Below are 22568 nucleotides of genomic sequence, written 5' to 3'. Positions count from 1 at the left end.
GAATGGAAGCACATGAATTAATATCCAACAGCTGTGGAGATCCCAGGTGGATCAGGCCCTCTGGATAAGTGAGACCACTGAATAGCTTGATCTGTTTGGGAGGCACCCAGGCTTTGGGACCAGGACCTGTCCTTAGTGTATGAGCTGGCTGTTTGGAACTTTGGGCTTACACAGGGACACATGCTCAGCCTGGAAGAAGGGTTAAATCCACAAGGTTTAAATGAATCCCCAGGGGTGTCTTGGTCCTGGAGGACATGGGAATGGAGGGGAGTGGCTGGTGGGAAGAGGGGGTGGGCGCGGGATGGGGGAGGACAGGGGAACCCATGGCTGATATATAAAATTAAAACATAATAATAATAATAATAATAATAATAATAACAATAATAATAATAATAATAATAATAAAATTACCTCATAAGTAAACAGGATACTCATTCCCAGATTCCTCTGAAATTCTTGTTTTTGTATGTGTGCGTTTGTGCAGGAGGGCCCAAGATATTTAAATGCCTCCACACAAATATAGTACACAGTGTTCTGAGTCAGACTCATAATTGTTATTGCTTTCTACATTAATTAAGAAGGCTTAATGAGATAGCTCTCAGGACTATGATTAATGCAGACATATCTGTCAATCTTGATTAAGTTATCTTAAAAAATAATAGTGTGCCTATGAGTGGGGGTAGGACAAGGCTTGAACATAGAATGTCCCTCTATTTCGATATGGTTGTAATTTAAGGGATCATGTGTTATGAGGGCAAAAATGACTTCCATAGCTTCTTAGTGATGCTGAAATCAGGCAAGAGTATGTATCATCCTGTGACTCAAACTGCCTTGGTCCTCACCGGCAAACAAGTGTTTCCTGCAGCTAAGTCAGAAGACATTAACTTCTGGGGCATGAAGTCAAGTTTAGAGCTCAGGGAAGGAACTTGAAGCGGATCCTTAGAGATGGATGCAGCAGACATGGAAGCTAGAATGGAAACACAGAAAGAAGACCAAATACAACAACTCTCTTAGGAAGCCAGCCCTGGCGGGCATTGGCACACTTTTTCTTTTAGAACAGATAAGTACTTACTTTCCCTTCCAAAACTTCAAAAATGCCTTAGGCTTGCTTAAGGGAAGAGTAGGGGGTACTTACTTTTTTCTCTTCTCTAGGACTCCAGACAGGACAACCTTTACCAGGCACAGGATCTTAACTTATTGGGCATGTACGTCCTTGTCCTTATTAACTGTATAACTGTCTTCTTTTTTCTCTTTCCAGGAGCCATTTTCTAAAAAAAAAAAAAAAAGGCTCTCTTTCTCTTAGATGTCTCTGTTTATAGCAGGCTTACATCATATAGCATTTACCAGTGACCCGAACACTGTTTTTGAGGACTACTTCCTACAATCTGGGAAGGATCAACAACAGGGCTCCACTTATAAACAAAAATGATTAGCCACCCTCATATTTCAAATACAAAATTGGAAGTCACAACCTCAGAGAAAACATATGCATAATATCTCAGCTTGCACAAAGCCTTTAAACTCTTCCCAAGTCAATACCTATATTATTTAAAGATTTTCATCCCTCCTTCTCTTTATTCAAGTTGGAAATGACACTTCACATTTACAGTCTTTAGGAGTTAAGACACTTAGTAAAATTAAGCAGATCTCTTTAGGTTGTGTAATACTATATACTCCTCTTGATGAGATACAGCTGTGGGAAGAGCAACATTAGTGAAAGCAATTTCTGGAGCCTTGGTAACCTGAGCCAAGAACTATAAGGATGCTGTGATAGTGGTATCAACAGCAGCTAATATTTACTTCCTATGTGCCATGTATTGTGTTAGCTCACATTTCTTCACCCAATGACCCTATCAAACAGGGTAAGTCTCTTCCCTGCTAGCCCCTTGTTTCTTGGTTATGTGAATGAGGGTCAGAAATGGTGACTAACTGGTTGTTCCCATGTAGGAATAGGGAAGAGCCATGATTCAGCTCTCTGCTGTTGTGGTCCATTGCCCATGGATTTGCTATCATCCTCTGTTGCCTCTTTGGACTTAGAAATGTTTGAGAATGTTTTGTCATCTGACCCATATATGCACACTCAGAGCCAGCGAGCTCCAGTCAGTCATTCATGCACAATGGAAGTTTGGAAAGCCAGACTCCTGTGATTTTTGTCCTATTTATAGCTTTTCTCTGTCTTCTGAATCTGCCTCACACATAATAAAGTGGAAAATGGGTTCTCAGTATACTTTTAGTTTTGCAGTATTTGTTTGCTTTTGGAATTACACTGGATACACTGGAAGGAGATGTGTATAGGGGGTCACACTGGAGGGGGATGTGTAGAGGGGATCACATTGGAGGGGTATATGTAGAGGGGATCACATTGGAGGGGGATGTGTAGAGGGGATCACATTGGAGGGGTATGTGTAGAGGGGATCACATTGGGGGGATATGTGTAGAGGGGATCACATTGGAGGGGTATGTGTAGAGGGGATCACATTGGAGGGGTATGTGTAGAGGGGATCACATTGGAGGGGTATGTGTAGAGGGGATCACATTGGAGGGGTATGTGTAGAGGGGATCACATTGGAGAGGGATGTATAGAGGGGTCACGCTGGAGGGGGATGTGTAGAGTGGGTCACACTAGAGAGGTATGTGTAGAGGGGGTCACTGTAGAAGTGGATGTGTATAGGGGTTCACACTGGAGGAGTATGTGTAGAAGGGATCATACTGGAGAGGGATGTATGGAGGGGTCACACTGGAGGGGTGTGTGTAGAGGGGTCACACTGGAGAGGGATGTATGGAGGGGTCACACTGGAGGGGATGTGTAGAGGGAGTCACACTGGAGGAGGATGTGTAGAGGGGTCACACTGGAGAAGGATATGTCATGACTGAACAGCATCAGCACCTGCTCAGTCTAGGCACCATCTCTAAAGTACAGTGGAATGAACTGCTAACAGGCTAGAACATGGAGCCAGAAAGCCTTGGCCTACTAAGAATGTTACCTGGATGAGAGCTGTAGGAAAAGAATGGAGTGTATTAAGGGTACATTCTTCAGTCCCAGCATTTATCATCCTGTGGTAACCCCATTGTGTGGGCATGAGTGGTGGCCCTTTATATTAGGTCTTTGGGATTCATGAACTGCTTTTTCTCTAACTCTAAATATTTTGGTCTATCTAATGCAGAGAATAATTGCTAATTTTTATTTCTCCAAATATGTCTCTTATGCTATTGTTCTTTATGTTTTGAAGGATTAATATTGTAAAGCATCTGTAAAGCTTTATAAATGTCTTCTGATACGTACCTATTACTACTGCCTTATCTCTAGCTGTATTGTAAGAAACAGACAATGTATGTGCTGACCATACACGTACAAGCCTATTAAACCCTATGCTATTTTGAAACCATGAATAAGAATGACTAAGAACTTTCATAGCACCTTTAAATGATCTCATTTCTCTTTTCAGATGTTTCCTGGGAGATTTTCTAGTTTGTCTTTCTTGGAGATTGACTAGGTGATACTATTTAATGCCAACTCCTAACTCTTACAGAAAGACCTTCTATCTTTGTCATTATTTCCATGTTTCCTAATGATATTTTGTCCATATTTCCTTTTATTCCAGTGAAAACCAACATTATCATTATTACCATTACTACTATGATGATGACTATTCTTTCACATCTGTGGGAGGAAGCAGAATGCCTTTCAATTGTCTAGTCTGAGTAACCAGACTAGAACACTGTGAACTTGAGTTTTGTAAATCATTCCATGAAAATAAAAAAGCCCTATACTTCCAGAGGTACCAATGTCAGAAGGTACATAAGAAAAACCTCTCTTTTTAGAAGAAAGTATGTCCACTGGGTATGGGTGTAATTCAGAGGTACAGTGTCTGTACCTGTATAACAAAGCTAAACAAAACAAAATTGAGAGACAATGTTAGTTACTGTTACAATGCCGAATTACTAATTACTATGTAATTATTATTGAGCTGAAAACAAATAAGGTAGATACCATGTTCAGGAACTGGTAGCAATTTTTCACATTAGTGAGGCACAGAACTGTTCTAATAGAAGTGAATGCATTAGACCTTAAAGAAAAAGAAAAGGTGAAATTGTTGACTGGTGACTTAGTTTTAAAGCTATTTTTATTTTGCTTGTAATTAGGTGTATGTGCCTGTGCATGAGTTTATGCAGGTGAGTGCAATGCTTGCAGAGACCAGAAGGGGGCATTAGACCCCTTGGAGCTAGAGTTACAGGCAACTGCCCAAATGGGTGATGGAAATGTTACTAGGGTCCTCTGGAAGAGCAATTAGTGCTTAACCAATGAACTATCTCTCCTGCCCCATTAATTAAGAAAAAAAAAGAAAAGCAAATGGAAGGAGGAGAGAGAGAAGGGAGCATGCAAAAGAGAGATAGGTAAGTATACAACAAGAATAAAATAATAGGGGTTGGGGATTTAGCTCAGTGGTAGAGCGCTTGCCTAGCAAGCACAAGGCCCTGGGTTTGGTCCTCAGCTCTGGAAAATAAAAATTAAAAAAAGAAGAAATTAATAATTTAAGGAAGGTCTTAGAAGTGATCATAAAAAGGAACACTTTAGCCTAGGGAGACAGCTCAGTGGATAAAACACTAGCCATGCAATCTTAAAAACCCAGTTTAAATCTTCAGAACCAATATAAAAGCCAGCTACATATAACATGTGTGTAACCCTACCCAGGATTCCTGTGGTAAGATGGGAGGCAGAGACATAATTCTCCAAAAGCTTGTGGGTTAATTAGTAGACATATGCAGCAGAAAACCAAAAAAGAGTCAAACAAGGTACAAAGTGAAGACCAATGCCTGAGGCTTAATACCCAAATATCAAAACCTGACGACCAATACCCAAAGACCAATATTTGAGGACAAATACCTGAGGTTATTTTCTTTCTTCTACACAGGTACTATGGTACACTTATAAATGCACTGCTCACCTTATATACACACATACATATACATACATACTTACACACAAAAGGAATGTATCAAGAGTGTGTTGCCAATGTGCCTGGTCTTAGATGTGCTGATAGAAAGGGAATACTAAGTCTCATGTATTTTATAATTGAAAACCATGAGAAAGTGATCAAAATAGGAGTAGAAGAATTTGAGAGATCTCATCTTGGATCTCTTTGGGATTATTTTCTTTCTAATGTTCTGAAGTGTATGCTTTGCAATTAAAAAGAATGACATTTGTTCTGTCCCATCTGTGATGGAAAAAAAGAGTTTAGGGTCCCAGTGAAACAAAAATGGAGAGCATGTTTGGCCAAGACCCCAAGGCTGCAGCCTGCAGCTGCATTAGGTCTTCCAGTGATGGGAAGGGCTGGCTCACATGACATCGAGTAAGGCAGAAAGGTAATTAACCAATAAGAGACAAGGTGTTACCAGAAAGATAGAGTTCGCGCACCTGATTACTAATTAATCAGGCATGAGAGCACCTTGTAGATGCATCCACTATTTAATTATAGCAGCCTCTCTTGGCAAAGGAGCATATGTTTCCAGCTTAATCTACTGGTTTATACTGACATCAAATTGTCATTATCAGAAAGAATCAGGCTTTTTGATTATTTCCACTAATTTATTGAACACTTAAAATTAATGAACCCCAGGCCTTTTAAATGTGCTTAGTTGGTTTGGAAGAAGGGAGGAGAAGGGGGGGAATAGGGTGTGTGTGGGAGAACCTTCATTAAAAGGACCATTTGTTTGGAAAAAGGTAAAGCAAATACATTTCATGGGTGATCTCAACTCTGTTGGTGAGAAATCCATGCACTCTACAACTAAGCCCACAAAATTATGGACGTAGGAAATCAGGCACACCTGCTGGACGCCAGTAGCCTCCACAGAGCACATGCTAAAGCGTTTCCCTCCCTCACTGCTTATCTCTCTGCCACAATGCTCAGTCAAATCAACACAAAAAGAACAGAATGGTAGAAATCAAGTGCTTGATTAATTAACAAGGACTCCTTTCTCTTTCATTTCCGAATTTTGTTTTGGGTGGGAAGAATAAAGTGAAATGCCATCATTCTCTATGTGTGATACCTTTGCAGCACATTCACTTTTTTTTTTTTTTTTTTAGTTTCAGGTGAGGGTCAAGTTCAGGTGTTTCTCCAGGTGAGGGAAGGTGTGGCTCCCACTGTTTCAGGTGAGTACCAACCACTGAATAGAATGCCCAAGAGAGCAGAATGTTCTCCAGTGGTCCTATGGATCCCTCCTCTCTTTTGTTTATAAACAGGCAAGCATCAACCCTCATGCTGTTGTGCCTGACAGCTCTCTGCTGTGTTGTCCTATAATTAAAAATATGTCTGCATGTCAAGGGAAGATATAGGACGCATTTGCTTTTCAAAACAATAGAAAGTAAGAATTGTAACATGTAAATAAGCACATTTCATAAGTTATGAGCCATATGTGCACACAGGACTCCAGATCTGCAGATGGGCCATTAGGCCCCCTCCAAATGGAGAGAAAAAATCCAGGGTATTTCTAAACTTTAATTGTTCCTGGTAATTTCAGGAAATCAGGATAAACAAATGCTCCCCAAAAGTCAAATGGTTCTGTGAGATCCTGCTAACTCAAAAGAGCCAAATTCTCAAAGACTAAACATCTCATAATCACCTTTTAATGTATGTCTTAGTTTGTTTTTGTTTATTGTAAGTCAGTTTAACTGTACATTTGCAGGAGGGATAAAGCCTTTCAAAGGCAGGGGTTTCCTTTGATTTTTCAGGGGAATATTTGTGTTATGTCAGAGAAGAGTCATACTAATCAAAAACGTTTAAATTCTTCCATTTCAATTAGCAAATGAGGTAAAGTGACCACATTGAGCTAGGAGAAGGAGTTTCAGCTATCATCCTATGCTTCTTTATACTGCAATAAGGACAGTTAAGACTGGCTTCAACCAGGCAGTGGTGGCGCATGCCCTTAATCCCAGCACTTGGGAGGCAGAGCCAGGTGGATCTCTGTGAGTTCGAGGACAGCCTGGGCTACCAAGTGAGTCCCAGGAAAGGCGCAAAGCTACACAGAGAAACCCTGTCTCAAAAAACCAAAAAAAAAAAAAAAAAAAAAAAAAGACTGGCTTCACAGTGGATTTCATGTATCTGCTGTGTTTCATGCTGTAAGCTGCCATTTTCATTCAGGCTTTTCCTTTAGGTGCCTCAAAATCCCCAGGTTATTGATTGCCTCTCTGTAAGGTGTGTGTGTGTGTGTGTGTGTGTGTGTAGCAACAGTGAGCAAGGAAAAATGGTTCTTACCTTTATAATGTCTTACTGTCTCTGGCAGGTGTCCAATAAATGACATAGTAATTAATTAAAATTTCTTTTTTTATTAAGAAAAAACTTGCATTCATTTTATACCCCAAAGATCCTCCTCTTCCTTCCTTCTGCCCCCAAGCCTCCCCTCCCAACCCATTCCCCACTCCCTCCCACAAGAAGGCAAGGCCTTCCATGTGAAGACATATTCAGTACATGCAAGCCCAAGCCATTCCCCATGCCTCAAGGCTGCATGAGGTATCCCATCATAGGTAGCCTGCTCATGCAGCAGAGATGGATTCTGATCCTACCACCAGGGGTCCTCCCAAGCAGATCAAGCTACACAACTCTCTTGCCATGAAAAGTACCTAGTCCAGTCCCATGTGGGCTCCACAGCCATTGATCCAACTGTTATGAGTTCCCTGTAGTTATGGTTTGGTTGTCCCTGCATGTTTTCCCCTCATGATCCTGATGCACTTGCTCATAGAATCCCAGATACTAGATATAAAGCAAAGGGTAATGAAGCAACAACCCACCACTCTAGAGAAGCTAACTAACAGGGAAGACCCAAAGAAGGAAGCATGGACCACCCTGGCAAGGGGAAATAGATGAGATCTCCATTAATAAACTGGGGATGAGTGGTAGGCAATGGAGGGTAGGGGACAGGGGATGAGAACTTAAGGGAATGGGATGGCTGAATCAGAACAGGAAGGGAGAGGGAATGCAATGAAAGAGGTATCATGATAGAGAGAGACATCATGGGGATAAGAGAAAAACCCAGTGCTAGGGAAGTTGCCATGAATCCCCAAGGATGACCCCAGCATGGGCTATTAGCAATAGTGGAGAGGGTGCCTGAACTGAACTGGCTTGCCCCAGAGATCAGACCAGTGAATACCCTAACTGTCATCACAGAACTTTTCTCCAATGACTGATGAAAGCAGATGCAAAGATCCACAGCCAATCACTAGACAGGAGTCCAGTCAAAATTTTCCTTTTAAATAACTATTACTAATTCTTTTCTCTCTGAAAATCTTATCTCCAAATTCCACAAAATTGTGTGAGTTCTTATTTTACAGGTTCATACCATTTGCAAAGGCTGTCTTGTGCCAGGGTCCTTTAGGGTATGTGGGACTACATGTGATGCCTAGATATTAAAAAGTTTACATAGTCATATCAGCAGTCAGTGGTTGAGCCTTGGTGAGAACTCACATGTCTCAACTCAGTTCTGTGTTCTTTCTGCTATACCATGTTGTCTCCAATATGCTTATATTATTTGCGGTATTTATCTACACATGAAATTAAGCTCTATAGCCAGTTTTACTCTCTTACATACTTTAGGACAGAAAGTATTACAATGTGCACAAAGCCAAAGAGTCAGTACATCAGTAAAAACATTTCAGCAAAGAGGATTCCAGGGAGTTCCTTGACTTCCAAGATACAGAATATAAAGTTTAATCATAAATTTAAAATATGACAGTGCATTTTATTTAATAAAGCAATCTATGGGAACCAATGCAATTATTGCACTATCAACACTAGTTTTCCATAAACAAGGGTATAATGATTAGTGAAATTCTACCTATGTGACACCCCATTACAAGCTTCAATATGAGTGTGTAATGCAGTTGAAACTGTTGATAATATGCTTGAAGACTCTCTACATTGATCCATTAACAGTGATCCTATTACATGAACAAAACTATGAGGTTGTTGTGAGGATATGGTGACAGGAAAATTCTAGGATCATGCCAAGAAACCAGTGTAAATCAACCAACCAACATCCCTCCCCCAACAACAGTGCGTGAATGAATCTCCTTATAGCTGTTATTTATCATGGATGCTTCTTAAAAGACTAGCTTTCTCCACGTAGAGCCACAGAAATCAGGAGGAGGTGAGTGAAGCATGAAGGAGTAGTTTGCAATATTTGCCTGATACCCCTTCAAATTTGAGCTGCTGCTGATTAACAAATTTGTATAGAGAAGTAGGATGAGCATTTATTATAAATGTTGGTCCTCACCAAAAGTGATCTAAAGGTTTGGGAGAAGAAAAAATTCTCATAGCCTCCACTGCTAAATGCAACCTGAGCTCTTCTTTTTCTTATCTCCAGTGTACTCCTCAATTCTCTGTAATATGGTTTCTACCTCACCCACTACACTGGGACTACTCTCTTTTTCATTTGTAATTTTTTTCATACAATTTAGTCTGATTGTATTTTTCCCCTCCCCAATTCCTCCCACGCCCACCAAAAAGGCCCAAATGTCCCAAAAGAATACCAATGAAAAAGTGTACACACACACACACACACACACACACGGAATTTGTTTTTGTGTTGACCAACTAAGTACTTCTGGGCATAGGAGTATGTTTGATATACCCAGTGACATTCTATTGGAGAAAACTGATTTCCTTTTTATCATTTGCGAATAGCCTCTTAGTCAGTGGGTAGGGCTTCATGTCCACTTCCTTTTTCACTGTTGAGATTTTATCTGGTTTGAACTTGTGTGGGTCTTGTGCATGCATCCACAGTCTCTGTGATTTCATATGTTTATATGTCTGGAAGATGCTGTTTCTTTGGAGTCGTCCACTACCTCTGGCTCTTACAGTCTTTTTGTCTCCTCTTCCACATAGGTTGCTTAGCCTTGAGGGGAGGGGTTTAATAAGGCATCACATTTGTGGTGAGTCTCCAAAGTCTCTTGCTCTCTGCACATTGTCCACTTGTGAGTCTCTGTGTTAACTACCATCTACTCACAAGAAGAAGCTTCTCTGATAATAATCTCATCTTGATCACACATTCCCTGATTGTCAGACTCAACAGTTGGCTTTTAGTACTCTCTTCTACAGAATTTTACTGTCAGCGAGATCTCGTCTTGAACTTATTCTATTGTATAAGATTCCAAGAAAAGATAAGCAGTATATTGCTTACTGCTTAAAAAAACAAAACAAAACAAAACAAAAAAAACCCTCAGAGTTCATTTTCTCTCCCCAACTTTCAGCACAATATTAGTCATATAGAAGCCATATAGAAATCTAGTAACTAACAAGAAACTGAAAAACAGGTTCTTAAGGCAGGATAGAATTTGTATGTAACAGTCATCATTAGTCACACTGGAAGGTCTGGGTTGTTAGATTAAAAATAATTCCAGCCCTTTTCTAAACTATAGTGATGATGGCAGAAGCACAGGATGTTTGTTTCCACCATCTGTGACATAAATCCAAAGCAACTGTTTTTCTATTCTCTTTTGTTTGTTTTGAGACTTTGTGAAGTTTTGAAGAGCCTAGTCATTGTCCATCAGATAAATTACTGTATATAGAACATCAAAAACACTGCCTGGCCTCTGTCGTACTAGTTAGTGGTTATACCAACACATGCCCTTAAGCCTTTGGCCTGTTCTCTTGGACTGTTTGGCCATATTGAAAACCAGGCATAGTAGAGAAAAAGCATAGAAAGGTATTACAGTGTTAGTGTCACAGCAGAGAGAAAGCATAGGTAGATAATACAGTTTTAGCATTTATAAACTGTTTGTAAAGCTTCTTTCTTAGATAGGCCTGCTCTAAGAAGTGCCTTATTTCCATGCTGTGGGGTGTATTTATATACTAATTGTTTATAATTTCTGCATGACCACAGTCTGTATACTTTTGAGCTGTTCTAGAGCTCAAATTAGAACATTGCTGCTATAGATTTGAGTACAGGTAGAAAAACCAGCAGGTTATTCCCATGCATTTGACATTAGGCATTGTATCTATTCATGCTGATACCTTTGGTAATATCACATTCATCTTCAAAGACTGAAATATGACCTAATGGCAGATGATGACCAAACCCAACTTTCTTTCTCAGTATTCTGTCTTACCTTTCAAAACGATGTTCATCCACTCATTGCTGTTCATCTCCATCTGGATATCTCAAATTTTCTCCAAATACCACCTGCTCAAATCATTAGAATTTGATAGAACTTGTCAGCTCCTACCTTAATAGTCTAGAAATCTTTGGCCTCTCTGCTTTCATAATATTTCACTCTCTGGCCACTTGTTATCTTTCCAGACTCATCATTTGCCTCTTTCTTTTTTTTTACCCCCTCCCGCACCCCCATTTGCCTCTTTCTAACTCTGTCCCACCAAGTTTCTGTTGATTTCCCTCTTAACATCTCATTTCTCCACTTTGCTTATGCTCATGTGCATTTCTCCATCTGGAACAATGGCCTTCTCCACTTCTCCCTCCCTTTATCCGCAGACTCTTTAAGCCTTTGAAATGCTAGTCAGTTACTACTTCCTTCAGTAAGCTTCTCTTTAAAGAGAGCAGTTCTCAATCTGGGTGCACTTTTTTTGAAAAAAAAAAAATCTCCTTAGTATTTACTCACACTGAATCTTAGCTGCCTGGAAGCAAGGGCAATGTTTTTCAATTGATTTGGGACTCACAGCCCTATAAGGAACTTCCTGGAAATGATGGTCATTATACTTGTGAAACTAACCATTAATTAGGTCAAGAGGTGGCTTTTCATCTTTACTTTTTGTGACAACCTTCCTGGCCCATAGCTGTACTAATGTGTCATGGAAAAAAAAAAAGTAAAAAAAAAAACAAAACAAAACAGAAAAAGGCAACTGGATACAGCTCAGCATGGCAATGTCCATAAAGTGGTTCTAGAAGTCTCTTTAGAAAGTGGTTAGTGGTTATCAATCTCACGATTGTGGTACCACTAGAATGTGAATGTTCAGGGACAGAATCAATAAAGAAACATGGTCTGTACACAAATTACTATCCCAACAAATGTCTTGGTCATAATTCCGCCATTTTCATACATCAGGAGCTGTGGCAAGCTGATACTATGACTCAGCCATTCCAAGAAAGAATTTATCTTAAGAAGATAATCAAGATTATGGTTAGATTTGCATATAGACTGCTCAAATTATGTATTTTACCATTAGAAAGACTCTACTTGTGGGATGTTACAGAGTAAGAGAATAATGGATTTCTAGTATGATAGAATATTCTGTAATCAGTAAAATTGTTTATACAAAGAGCTTTAATGTCATTAGAAAATATAACTAAGCTAACAAAATAAAACTGGACCTGATATAATTTTAATTATATAATTACACTGAGATATTATGGGAGCAAACACAAATAAAAGGTTGATTTGGTAATTATTATGTGGTGAGGTTCTGGGTAATTATTAACTTTTCTTTATTAGCATTTTCAAAATAATCCATAATAAGCATATATAATATTTATAATGAAGCAGAATGCCAGTGTTTAATAAGTTTGCAGTATATCTTAACAAAATTGTAAGAGTTGGATAATAACTTGATTTCTTGTGATGAAATGTTTTATAGAAACTTCTAATATTCAAAACCAGCTAGTTAAAAAGGTGAAAATACCAGTCATAAAATAACTACATAATCCTGAACTTGTCACAAAGACTTGGGTTTTTAGAGTTAACCTTGCACCTTTCCTGTGTATTCCAGCTTCTACATTTGTACCTGAATCACCTTTAAAATGGTCCCTTCCTGAAACATGGCAAGACATTGAAAAAGGCTGGGGAGGATACAACCAGACTGTCCCAGGACCTGGTGATGACGTCTTGATTTTACCCAGTGAGTGAAACCAGCTGTAATAGGGCACAGATGAACTGAACCAAACCAAGTCTGACAGGGGATAAGATTGCATGATGTAGTGCAAGACAGGAAAAGAGTAGAAATAAGTATAAAAATCTACTTATTTTTATGACCCCTTTGGGTCAGTTAATATTGGAGAGGAAGCATTCTAAGTTTTTTTGAGGAACCTCTATGTTGTTTTATATAGTGGTTGAATCGGTTTGCATTCCCACTAGTGGTGAGTGAGTGTTCTGTCCCTCTAATATCATTGCCAGAATTTGTTGTCATTTGTTTTCTTATTGGTAGCCATTTTGCTGGGATGAAATTGACTCTTCAGTGTGGCTTTGATTTGCATTCCCTTTATGATTAAGGATATTAAGTACTTTCAACATATGTGTTGGATTTGTACTTCCTTCTTTGAGGACTGTCTGTCAATCAAGTTCATCTGTCTATTTATTAATTAGGTTATCTGTTCTTTTGGTGTTTAGTTAAATTATTTATTTTGGTCTTAGGGATTGAACTGAGGATTTTATATATGTTAGGCAAGCACTCTACCACTAAGCTACATCTCCAGCCCTTGAACTCCTTTTATATTCTAGATATTAATTCCTTGATACATGAATAGTTGGCAAAGATTTTCTACTGTTCTGTTGATTGCCTTCACTGTTGAAATTGATTCCTTTGTAGATTGTCTACTATTATTAGTTTTAAAAAACTTGGATCAATGGAAGTGAACAGATGTAGAAAAAGATAATTTCAGAATTACACCAAAGCGTGATTATATTTAAAACACTCATTTTCCTTAAAGGAGAGTTCATCAAGGTTCCAGGTAATTAGAATATTTTTTTCAGAGCTGAGGACCAAACCCAGGGTCTTGCACTTGCTAGCCAACCACTCTACCACTGAGCTAAATCCCCAACATAATTCTATTTATGGTCAATGTGACTATCTCAAGGTTACAGTAAACAAAAGATCTGCAATGGAGAAAGAACATTTGTCTATCTGTGAATCAATAATAATGTTAGACATTTACTGAGCACTAACAATGTATTGGGGCTGTTCTTTGTGTACTTACTTAACCTTGTTAATAGATTAAGGTTGTTGTCTTCATTTTACAGAGAGAAAGAGAGACATTTGTGCAGCTGAGTAACATACATGGTCAGAGTTACACAACTTGCCATTCAGAAGAATTGGGATTTGAATCCAAGCAATTTGATTCTAATTCCTTATTTTTAAGCAGCCAAGTGCATTTCTTTTCCAAAAAGACTAAGTAAAATAAAAACAGAGTAGATATGTTGTTCACTTTATTTACAATATCAGAGCCAGTCAAAGCACACTGGTCCCTTTTCAGCCTTTTGTGATGTTTTTAATAACTGCACAGAAAGATGAAGGATGGGACATACAAGTTAGTTGTCTAATGCAAATGTGAAATATTATCATCAATTTTCCCCATTATCCACCTATGTATTCAATGTAGGATGTAACTTTTTGAATAAATAGGCTTATGAGTCATTCCTATATTGCAAAGAAAAAAAAATCTGTTCTTCTTCAGTCATGTCTTTGATGAATCCAGCCAATGGATTTGCCCCAGGCTGTGGTTTTTGCCATGAAGCTAGCAATTTCCTTCATTCCATGCAGGAAGCTAGGGAAGCTTTTGAAAGTTGCCAAGCTTTTAGTATCTTTTGGGGCTTTGATGCTGAATAAGCAGTGGTCTCAACTATCTTGCTTGGCTTTGCAAGCTGTGTCTACTGTGTGCTCTGATGCCTGGGAGTCCTTGGTGTTTTTCCTTATCCTTCATCCCTGAAATCACCATCAGCTCAGATGACGGGTCTGGATTCTCCAGGCAGCTGCTCTGAAATGCACAAATCTATATTGTAAGGAAAGGTAGGTTGGGAATGCAGCCATAGGTATAGGATGCATATAAGGTAACTTTTAATACACCCAGCTGTGTTGTGAGAACAAAAGAGGAGAGAATATTTAAAACATACCCAGTTGTTGTTTGTTACATTTAGCATTTGAGTAAAAGAAGAGATGAGAAAAAGGAGCCATGGAATATGTAATGAAAACCTTGCTCCTTGCCCATTGTGTTTTCTTGCTCTTGTACAAACCTTTCAATGACAGCAGATGGACTAATAGTGGCCTTCAATGTTGGGCCTGAGACAGGAGCTTCTGTGTTGTTCTTTGACAAATCTCCTCAATGATCTGGCCTATGGTGGGTTTTCATGCCTAATCTACTTCCTGTGTTTCCACATAGATTTACTTATGTCTAAATTCATCATCCTTTCATGACTATTTTTGTTTCCTTAGTTCCCAACCTTCTTCAATTTAAGTGTGATCACTGACTCTGGCACAAGTTAGATACTAAATGCTGCTTGGATGAAGGACATGAACTTTTAATGTTGTCATCTGTAATTTAACAGCACAAACAAATCTTTGAGGTTGAAACGTTTAACATAGTACAACTTCGAGACTGTACAAGTCAGTAAAAACTAATTTCTTACCCTTTGAACAGATTCCTAAGAATTGTAAAGTTTTTTTTGATGATAGCGCTTGGTATCTCTGTCTCCCACATACATGTGCATAATTATACATGTGAACATATATACAGCACACACATGCATGTTCACACATACAGCTACGCCTACACACACACACACACACATACACACAAACACACACACACACACACACACACACACACACACACACTCACTCACTGGTACTCAAACCTAGAGCCTTGTATATTCTAGGCAACTACTTTACCAATGAAACCCATACTTAGCTTTCTTTATTATATTTCCCTCTCTTTTTAAAGTTACCCTATCTAAGTGCTTTGATTTTTGAAAATAGGCCTACTTTATACAAAAATTATATTTTAGAGTGTACTATTCACATTATTCCTTTAACTAGAAATACAAAAAAATTGATATATGACATATTTGCTCATAGAAAAATCAGAGAAACTGCTTAGATGGGAGCCTATCACAATAAAGCATTGATAAAATCATTTGCCTGTGTCTGAGGTTATGTATCATGTACTTAGTAGCTAGGCACCAAAAGTGAGTAAGCTAAACTCATGCTCTCAGACTGTCAGGGATTTGGCTGTGTTAATAAAACATACAATGAATAATAATCCCAAACTACGAGAACTACAGTGTAGTTAGATGCAAACTGTCTTCAATGAATAGTGGAGAAGTGGATCTTGGAGGCAAAGGTGTGTGAAATGGACTGTGAAAGATGGGGTATGAATTCAAAACTTGATTATAAGACACAAGGAAACTGAGGAATTCCTCAGTGGATATGGAGTGAGCCATCGAATAGGACAAACCTGGGTTCACTATTGGATTCCTGACCTTTACCAACTGTGTAAATGACCCTCATCTATATAACATGAGGACTAAGATTAATATATCATAATATTAAGAAGATGAAATGAGATTGCATCAGTCCACATGAACCATGGCTTTGAGTGTTTGTAGTAATGGAACTGGAGGTGAAGGCTGTGCTTTGTGGGGTATGAGCAGTGCTCTTTCCCTTTCTTTTTGCCATCTGGCTGCCCCTCTTGGCCTCTGATATTAGCGACACTTTGTATTTGCTTTCCAAAGGCTTATTATTTAATTTTCACAACATCCTTGGGAGCTAAATAGGTAATAACTATTATTACAGTAAAAACCCATTTTTACATAATACGATTTTAATGGAACTGCTGATTTTACAAAATGAAAGTGACTGGTAAAGAAGATTTAAGTGATACTTTTGAACCTCTAATATAATTTTATGGTGTTTTGTGTATTTTAATTCATTAATAAAGGAAATGTGTAGAACATTCCCATCATTATTCAAATAGAATAGCATAATTTTTCAATAAAATTCTTAGAGTAAATTGCCTATTTCCATTTTCTGGGAAATCAATTTTATGGAATGACCTCAGACCCGTTCTTTTCCATAAAAACAGGGCTTTACTACCCCAGTCCAAGGCATGAGTATCTACCAGTCTAAGGCACCAGTATCTTTAAGACGATCCTGTTTTCCTTTAAGGTGGTCTGTCTTTGTAGACATTGGGCTCTGAGAAATCTGTAAATTTCTCCCTATGTTATTACAAGCAGTAAGCTTAGGAAATTGTGAAGAACTTGATCTTGTGGCTTAATGTATGATGATTTCGTTTCATGCAGCAAACATATCTGTGTTACCTCATCAGTACTGGAAGAATTGGCTCTATCCATTCTAGGTGTCCTAAGTATTGAGACAAGTTCTGTCTAACCAAAGATACCAGTTCCAAACCTTCCTAAAAAATAGTTGGCCAGTTTGCAAAGCAATACATCTAACTTTTCACTTACGTCTTGGCCTGAATTTACCTGAGAAGATTTATATAACATGCTTTCAGAACATCTTCTAGAAGAGCTCTCTCAGTCTTGGTAAACAGACAGACAGACAGACACACACACACACACACACACACACACACACACACACACATACACACACATACACACAAACTACAGTGAAGTTTTAATGGAAGGTGAATGTGTCATAATCCTAAAAGATAGGATTCTTCTTCAAAGGCCATGGCCACACGTCATGCATGGAGTCTCTGCAATCTTTCTGAGTGTGCTTGTGATGGTAGAATTCCCAGTTTCATTTCCTCTCTTACATTGAACTAGTCTTATTTGAAGGCATGAATGGGGGATACTGTTTTTTCTTTTATAAAGGCCCTTTTGTTTGCTCTGATTTTTAATACTTGGGTACTTTGAACGACAGAGAATCTCATCAAAGCCATGTGGCATTCAAAGATGGCAGCATCTAAGGCATTTCCTGGTTAAATTGCAAAGCATTATAATATATTGGTGATGTAAGGCAAGATGATTATAATCAGAAAGTAATTTCTGAAAGGAGAAATTTCTGTAACATGATGCAATTATAGAATTGGTTTTATTTGGTGTGGGAAGATGGCCCAATAGTTAAGAGCAGGTAGTGCTCTTAACAGAGGAGACTTCAGTGTTAGTTTCCAGCACCCCCACTGAGTGGCTTACAACTACCTGTAACTCCATGTCCAGGGACATCCAATGCCTCTGATCATGGGCACCTGTGCTCACACGCACATATCTCCACACAGATACAACTAAGAAGAAAGTAACAATGAATGAATGAATGAATAAAAGTAATTGGCTTCATTTACTTTTCTTTATTTTTTTCTAGCTGAGACTAGGTCTAATTTAGGATGACATGTGTACATAAATATATAGGTATATGGTAACAGTTACAAACCAAATGCACACATTTATGCTATTTCTGTGGCTGGAATATTTCTTATCATTTTGGTCTTGTAACACTTAGGAGGTACAAAAAGATCATTGAGACCATCACCCGCTTATTCTGGTTTACTAAGAAATGGGAGAGAAAGAAATTTAGGCTTGAATTACCAGAGTCCTTACAACGATGCAAAGCATCAGAATGCTTGTTTTTAGTTTTGGATATTCTATAATTCCATCATTATCTTTTAAACGCCCCAGAAACCTAACCATTTACAATACACACTTTATTTTGCTCACAGTGGAGAGATAGCAGGCTAAAGTGGTTCCATTTAGATTCACTTACATATCATCGTCTGTCATCAGATGGTGTCTGGGCCAGTCATCTATAATCTTAACTTGAATGGATACTCATACAACTGGTGGCTAATATTGGTGATTGGCTGGCAGCTTATCCAGGTAAACTGGCTAAGAGGGCTCTGGCCCTTTCCTCTTAGGGTTTCTATTTGGCACTGCCCGGCTTTCCTTGCAGCATGGTGGTAGTATCCAAGAAAGGGTAGTCTAATAGAGTGCCACCAGAGTAAGTGAGCCATGAAAGTTAGGTGAAGCCTAAGAGCCTCAGAACATCTTGGCTCTCACATTTTGTTAGCCAGGGAAGGCCCAAAGTTCAACACAGATTCATGGGAAGAAGGCTAGTCTCCATAGCTAACAGAGAAGACTGGCTAAGCATTTACAGCTGTCTCTAATCTACCACTGTATGTTTGTTTACATGTGTGTATGTGTATGTACGTAATTAAGAACAGATGTATCTGACTCAATTCAAAAGGTGTTTAGACCTAGCTAAGTTTGTGTTGTTTTTCGTCTGTAGGCAGACTTTATTTAGATACTGTCAGTCTGTGTGAATCAGAAATTCAGAACACTGGGAGACAGATTGGTCAAAGGATTGATTTTCCTTGTCCTTTGTGTTACCTATAATGCTTAGTGTTATGACCCTACCTCCTTGTAATCAAGAATCTTTAAAGAAACTGGGTTTCTGATGTAACATCCATTACTCTGAGACTGGGATGAACAGCAGAGATTTGGCTGCCGTCTGTGCCCACACTCCTCATGCACAGCCAGGACCCTATCCTTGGAAGAGAGACCGATGGTGATATAAGCAGATAAATGAAAAAAAAAACATTCAGAGCCCTTCATTCTAATGCAGAAACTAAGAGCCTAATGAGAGAACAACTATACTTTCCTTTGGCCTTATTTTGAACATGAAGATAAGAAGCCTCTTGAAGGTTTTTTTTTTTTTTTTTTTTTAAGGAAGACTAGATAAATATGCTTTTCAAAATAACACTTTTGATACACATTCTTCTTTCAGCATTATTACCAAATAAAAATGAGCAAATAGAAAGAAAATCTGAAGCAAAGGATGAAACATTCTTTGGAAACTAAAACTTAGGAAACCTTCTGTGGTCTTCATGCATCTGCTACAGAAAATAGAAACCCAGAGTTTAACATGAATTATAGGTATTTCCACAGTTTTTCCAGGAAGTTTGTTTTTAAAATATTGAATATTAGTAGAATTTCCATCTATTGAATTTATCACCTGTAGTAACTTAAGTACAAAAATCCATTGTAATATGGAGCTGTAGACAAGGGGAATTATTAGTAATTTATTTGATTAGTTATTTTTATTCATATTAGTATTATGTAAAGTCATATGAAATTTTTATATTTATAAAATATATAACTATTGAACTTTCAGAAAACTTCATGGCTATTAAGATAATGCAAGAATATTATAAATTGTAAAATGCTGTTAAACATGTTAATATTATCATCTCAAATTTTTATACCAAGGTGAAGAATAGAATTTTAGCCTCCTTATTTTCAACACTTCGTTATAAATTACCTTCTAAAATGCATGAAGTGAATTTTAGAGCTTTGTGTCCCTAACATAGGATTGAATTTATGAAATGAAACACTGGAGATAAGGAATTCACATGGCTTTCCCAAGGGAAGACTACCAGTGGCCCAGTTTAACCACCAAGCCCTCTTACTCAGTGTCCTTGCTAGGGTGACCGACCCAGAAGTAGACTGGCATGTTAATTTGAGCTGTATTTTCTTTTCTCTATAAAAATAAAATTTCAATTAAAACAAGAGAAGCTACTTTTGTTTCCTCTAAGTTACAAAAATGAGCCTAAAATGTAAATAATGATGGAATAATATTGAGATAGATTTTCAGCCTTTCTCTAATTCCAATTTGTCAATCTTGGCTTGACTCAATCATGGGGCTAATTGGAGCTCACTTAGACTCTTCTCCTGGGATCCAAACTCCTGTAGGCCCTGACACTCTTTATGGCTTGCTAACTTGCTGGAACTAATGACAGTTTTCTCTAATCGAGTAGTTTTCCAAACCCTTTATATTCTCACTCACCTGAGAAATGTTCTCACTCTAGAAGTCCATTAATATCACTATCATAAACTGCAGAGATTACAGGAGGGTATATACTTCCTCAGGGTGCACAGATCTTAATTTAGGTGGGGTAAGGGTTGGGATTTGGTGAGTATGAGGTAAGAGAGCCATGTTTATTTTGCCACTTAACCTCATCTAGCAAATCACTGCTTTTAAAACTTTTCTTCATGCTATCCCAGTCTCCTAGATGTCAGAAGCTACTGGACACCTTGTGGGTTAGAATAAGAAGAAAATAATAAGTATATCTTGATGAGTACTCATGATGCATTTCTTTCTCAGATTAATGTGATTTTGCAGTTGCCTCCTGTACAACCTCTGAAAACTTGCATGTGAAGTTTGCAGCTATTTCTTTTGTTGTTGTTATCATGTGTGTGAGTGTGTGTGTGTGTGTGTGTGTGTGTGTGTGTGTGTGTGTACATGCTCCATGGCACAGCTGTGGAAATGAGATGTCACCCTTAGGTGTTGTGCCTACCTCCTTGTTTGAGATTGGCTTTCTTGTTTGAATATGCCTGGCTAGCTGGCCCACAAGCTTCTAGTGATTCTCTTGTCTGCCTTCCATCTTGGTCTAGGTCTAGGGGACCTAGTGGTTACAATGTGCATTATCAGCTTCTGTGTGCATTCTGGACATTCAAATTCTGGGCCAGACACTGGTGCACTAAACTATTTACTCATGCCCCCTGGCCCTACAGCTATTTCTAAAAGGTACCATGCATTAAGATTTTAAAGTAAACATTGGACCTCTTATATCAGATTATAAACCTTTATGGTAAATACAATGATTACTGTGGAAAAATACATTTATTATAAGGGAAATCAGAATTGTTGGGACTTGGCCATTTATCAATTATGCAGGGGAAAGGAAGTTATGGTAGGGGATGACCAGATTGTTTGCACACGTCCTGGCAAATGGGCTAAGGGTATTCCTCATAGAAATAGAGGATGCAGGTTGGGTGGTTTAAATCAATTATCATCTTGACAAGAGTCACCTAGGAGGCAGGCTTCCAGGCATCTTTATGAGGGACTATCTGGATTACAATCACTTTTGGGCATGCCTATAACAGATTATCTAGATTAGATTTGCCTGTGGGCATACCTGAGAATGATCAAATGGTTTCCTACCTCAATGACCATACATGCCTTCCCCGCCTCTTGCCATGTTGTCCCTGTCATGAGAGAGTGATCCCCTTGAGTGATGCATCAGAATAAATCCTCTTCTTCTTTAAGTGGCTTTTCACAGTCATTTTGTCACAACAATGAGAAAAGTAACTAACACACTCAGGAAGGGATAGATCTACCAAGGAACCTGATCACAATCATCATCTATTTATACTAAATTTCATGTGTAAACACCCAGATGGTAATAGGAATTACCTGGAGGAAAGTTTTCTGGAAACATGCATTTAAATTTGGAAATCCTGGAAGAACTTATTAAGAAAGCTTTGGAAATACAATAAGAACCAACCTGTAAGAGCTGCTGCTGATAGCTGTGAGGAGGAAGAAGAGGACATCTTGGATGAAATTATCATTTATGTGGAAGTAAAAGATATCAGAAAAAGCAGTTGCAGAATGAGAAGGTCTATGACTGCAAGGAGCAAGTAAAGAGCATTCAGTGCTGTTAGCAACAAACCAAGATGTTCTAAGCCTGAAGAGTAAGCCATTTTATTCATGGGGAGCTCCTACAAATCAAATGTGCAATCTATGCAACATTACTTGTTTGTCTTACAGTCTTACATAACTGGGTTAGATCAGCCTCTTTGAGGATCCAAAGAATTTGGTTAAAATTAAAAGCCATGCTCCCTTGTGAAACTGTGGATTTTCAGTGGGGCAAGTTGCTGTGCCTTGCCCTCTGGTTATAATGACAGCATGGACTTCACTTTAAGAGGCTCCTGTGTTAGGTACAGTTTAGTTGAACAGCCAATGTGTGCAGTTATCAGTTTACTGGGAAAGCAGGGTGGACTATGTCTATAAGACATTATGATCATTTTCTAAAGGGCTATAGTCCTATAAAAAATA

General features: G+C 38.5%; 1 protein-coding gene across 1 annotated transcript in view; it reads left to right on the top strand.

The window, feature by feature from the left end:
• Pkhd1 (PKHD1 ciliary IPT domain containing fibrocystin/polyductin) overlaps positions 1 to 22568 on the top strand; it is a 458933-nt gene that overhangs the window by 265686 nt on the left and 170679 nt on the right. Inside the window, exons 50-51 of the mRNA XM_036168402.1 lie at positions 6086 to 6151; positions 12714 to 12842. Coding sequence (XP_036024295.1) covers positions 6086 to 6151; positions 12714 to 12842 — 195 coding nt within the window. The remainder of the gene's footprint in view (positions 1 to 6085; positions 6152 to 12713; positions 12843 to 22568) is intronic.

Source organism: Onychomys torridus, chromosome 18, assembly GCF_903995425.1.
Source record: "Onychomys torridus chromosome 18, mOncTor1.1, whole genome shotgun sequence".
NCBI lineage: Eukaryota > Metazoa > Chordata > Mammalia > Rodentia > Cricetidae > Onychomys > Onychomys torridus.
This window is presented reverse-complemented; position numbering and strand designations above follow the sequence as displayed.